This window comes from Anneissia japonica, unplaced genomic scaffold (assembly GCF_011630105.1).
Source record: "Anneissia japonica isolate Jap-2015-1 unplaced genomic scaffold, ASM1163010v1 scaffold11102_len228118_cov109, whole genome shotgun sequence".
Lineage (NCBI taxonomy): Eukaryota > Metazoa > Echinodermata > Crinoidea > Comatulida > Comatulidae > Anneissia > Anneissia japonica.
The window spans coordinates 219,945-224,049 of NW_022706455.1; the positions used below are offsets into that span (position 1 = coordinate 219,945).

The window sequence follows — 4,105 nt, forward strand, 5'->3', positions numbered from 1 at the left end:
GTTATAAAGCTGCCAGATGTGTACACCTTAGAAGTGATACCTGCAAGTAAAAACGATATAATGAAGCCAAATTACCTGCGTAATTGGCCATATCTGGATAGAGTTAAGTTGAAACACATTGATGCTGAAATAGGTCTTCTCATTGGAAGCAACGTACCAAAGGCATTAGAGCCGCTTGAAGTGATTAACAGTGTCGGAAAAGGTCCGTATGCCGTTAAGTCAATATTAGGTTGGTCCGTGCATGGAATCACATAAGTTGCGTGTAGTGTTTGATTGTGGCGCCAGGTATGGTGGCAAGTCACTTAATGATGAATTGTTACAGGGACCTGACCTGACTAGTTCTCTTGTTGGGGTATTAATCAGATTCCAAGAAGAACCGGTAGCATTGACAGCAGATATTGAATCCATGTTCTATCAGGTCCGGGTACCAAAAAAGGACTGGGATATGTTGAGGTTTCTATGATGGCCAAATGGCAATGTCGACCAGCCTTTGGAAGAATATAGAATGGCCGTCCACGTTTTCGGAGCGGTATCTTCTCCATCGTGTGTCAACTACGCTTTACGCAAGGCAGCAGAGAATGCTAAAGGGTGGTACCAAAAGGCAGTTTGCGATACCATACGTAGAAACTTTTACGTCGATGATTATCTGGTGTCTGTAGCAACAAATTCTGAAGCAATACTCCATGCGAAGGACACAAGGAATCTTTGTAAAGAAAATGGCTTTAGATTGACCAAGTGGATGAGTAATGAACGAGAGGTGAACGAGTCTATTCCCATCTGTGAAAGAGCCAAAAATGTAAAGGATGTTGACTTGACGATATTACCTACCGAAAGGACGTTGGGTGTTCTTTGGTCGGCTGAATCAGATGAGTTCAGATACAAGATTAATTTGTCATCTAAGCCAACTACTAGAAGAGGGGTGTTATCTACGTTAGGCTCGATATATGATCCCCTAGGTTATGTCTCACCTGCAATTCTCCCAGCAAAACAAATACTTCAGGAACTTTGTCGTAAGAAACTGGGTTGGGATGCACAGATACCTGAGGAAGAATCGAAGAGGTTGTCGAAATGGATGTCGGAAGTCAGTGATCTGGAAATATTCAGGATAAGCAGGTGTTTGAAACCGCATGGATTTGGAAGTCAAATCTTCGCACAGATGCACCATTTCTCGGACGCGAGTGAGCTCGGTTATGGAACGGCATCGTAAATCAGGTTTTTGAACAAAAATGATGATGTTCATTGTCGGCTAATTCTTGTCAAGTCAAGAGTTGCTCCGTTAAAAATTGCTACAATTCCCAGAATGGAACTCACTGCTGCTGCTGTAGCAGTCAGAGTAGATGCCATGTTGCGAAGAGAGCTTCAGATGCCAGTTATTGAGTCACGATTTTGGACGGATAGTACCACGGTGTTGAGTTACATTAAAAGCTGTCTCTTATACACATCTAGATGTGTATAAGAGACAGTGCTAACCGTGTAGACCTTATTAGAGAAGCTTCTGCGCCAAGTCAATGGGGGCACGTAAGGACTGCATGTAATCCCGCAGATGTTTGCTCTAGAGGAACGTCGGTGAAGGCGTTTCTGGACAGCGAAAAATGGATTAAAGGTCCAAAATTCCTGTGGCGGGACGAGAGTAAATGGTATGAAAAAGACATAGGACAGTTTACCTTGAAGAATACTGATCCAGAACTGAAATGCGTCCTGGCTACAGAAGTTAAACCCGTTGATCCCTTAAGCCGAGCAATAGAGCGTTGCTCGTCATGGAGCAAGCTAAAAAGGTCCATTGCCTGGATCATGGTGGGAATGCAAAACTTGCAAATGCGTGTTGTTGTTCGCAAGAGAAGATTACCAGAAGGGCAGAAACAGCATGGAAATCTATCAGTTCAAGATATGAGGAGGGCGGAGGAAGCATTGGTAAGGTTCGTTCAGAAAGAGCATTGGCCAAACGACATTGCTTCACTTCATAAGAAATCATCATCGCTGAGGAGGCTTAATCCGGTCATAAAGAATAAATTATTGTGTGTCGGTGGTAGACTCCAAAGAGAAAATATTTACGTTATGTCTAAACATCAAGTTCTATTACCAAGAAACTCTCATGTATCAAGGTTGATACTTCGAGATATTCACGAGACAAATGGACACCTAGGTAAAAACCATATATTAGCAAAACTGCGACAGCAGTATTGGATTGTAGGTGCACCATCCTTAATAAAGCAGATTACCTCAAAGTGTGTGGTTTGTAGAAGGTACCAGCCAATAGTTGGTCAACAGAAGATGGCAGATTTGCCTATAGAGCGGGTACGTGTGAGGAACCCTCTGTTTCATGACACTGGAATGGACTACTTCGGGCCGTTCGAGGTCAAGCGTGGCCGAACTACTGTGAAAAGATACGGAATGCTGTTTACGTGCATGGCTAGTCGTGCTGTTCACTTAGAAGTCGCACACACTCTCGACACTGCTTCATGTATTAACACAATTAAACGGTTTACTGCACGACGAGGGAACGTGAGTAGTATCAGGTCAGATAATGGAACCAACCTTGTAGGAGCCGAACGTGAACTTAGAGAGTCTTTACATAAATGCAATCAGCAGGGATGCAAATGAAATTAATGAAAAGGGGGATTAACTGGTATTTCAATCCACCTACAGGGTCGCATCATGGTGTGATTTGGGAAAGGATTATTCGAAGCGTAAGAAAGATTTTGTATGGGTTGATGAAGGAACAAAACATCAAGTTGAACGATGAGTCGCTGCAAACACTTTTTTGTGAAGTTGAAGAAATTCTAAACGGGAGGCCACTAACGGAGAGCCCAAATAGTCCCAACGATTTAAATGTGCTGACGCAAAATCATCTGTTACGTTTAAATGCAGAGCCGGTTCTTCCAGCTGGAGTATTTACGAGAGATGATACCTATTCTACTCGACGCTGGAGGCAAATTCAATATCTTGCCGATGTTTTCTGGCGACGTTGGGTCAATTAATACTTTCCGGTGTTGCAGCAAAGACAAAAATGGACACGTCCTAAGCGCAATCTGGTCGTTGGAGATGTTGTATTGGTGATGAATCAAGGTCCACGAAATATGTGGATGCTTGGTCGTGTAACAGAAGTTTATAATGATCATAAAGGGTTCGTTAGGTCTGTTAAAGTGAGGACTGAGAATTCATCATTGATTCGTCCTGTCACTAAACTATGTCTATTGGTTGAGTGTGATAATGCTAATAATTCAGATTCATAAATTCAGATTCATAAATTACAAGTATCGATCTATTACAAGTAAAAAATATGACTTCAATAATGTACGTGGATAAACAACACACTACTGTTTTTAAGGTCAGTTGAATAATAGATGTGAACGTATAAAAGTTGTTTACTGAGTTAATTAAACTTGTTAGTAATTAAAGTACTTAATCTCATAATTTCGATATTAAAATAACATGATTTTGTCGTTTTATTACGTATTTCTCATTGATGTTGAACATGATTCTATCATGTATTGCTATGTTAATAACTATTAATCAGTACAGTAGCAGGAACGGGTGTTGATTGTTTACTGCTTGAACGATGTAATCTACAAGGAAATATGTGTGTATTAGACTATTGAAAGGGTTAGGTTGAACTTTGAAGGATGTTCTTTGAAATCTTTACAGTTTGGTATTGATATATTTCTAAGTAATTGTGTTTATTAGGATGTTTAAGAGTGCGAATGTACAGGCGCTCGTTTGTTATTCATTAGTGCAATTGTACTGCTGTAGAAGTACAATTAGGGGCCGGTATGTTAGCGCCAGAATATGATTTTGTTCTATTTTTGTGCATGTTTTGCTGCCCATAGATTTGTAGCGTGATCGTTTTTGTTAAACCACTTGGGCCAGGGTTGAGAGCTGTTGAAGGTTGTAATTTTCCGGCAATCAGAGTCAGGGACGTATCCAGGGGGGCCGTGGGAGCCGCGGCTCCCCCCCCCCCCTTTGTACACAGTGTTAATATTTTAAAGCTTATTCTTGAGCCAATACAAATTCTTTCCTGGGATCACTTAAAATAAACACTTCTAAACATGTAAATATGCATCAGTACACGTTATACATAGGCCTAATAGAACACATAAGCCTAAGC

At 41.1% G+C, this 4,105-nt stretch overlaps 3 protein-coding genes across 3 annotated transcripts in view; all 3 read left to right on the plus strand.

Annotated features, from left to right (window-relative positions):
* Positions 1-255, plus strand: part of LOC117106153 — a 1,844-nt gene extending 1,589 nt beyond the window's left edge. The window contains exon 2 of the mRNA XM_033247504.1: positions 10-255. Within this exon, the coding sequence (XP_033103395.1) occupies positions 10-255 (246 nt within the window). The remainder of the gene's footprint in view (positions 1-9) is intronic.
* Positions 256-505: 250 nt separating this feature from the next.
* Positions 506-1,207, plus strand: LOC117106154. The gene has a single exon (XM_033247505.1). It carries the CDS (start codon positions 506-508, stop codon positions 1,205-1,207), a length of 702 nt encoding a protein of 233 aa, XP_033103396.1.
* Positions 1,208-1,446: 239 nt separating this feature from the next.
* Positions 1,447-2,601, plus strand: LOC117106155. Its single transcript, XM_033247507.1, has one exon. It carries the CDS (start codon positions 1,447-1,449, stop codon positions 2,599-2,601), a length of 1,155 nt encoding a protein of 384 aa, XP_033103398.1.
* Positions 2,602-4,105: the final 1,504 nt, after the last annotated feature.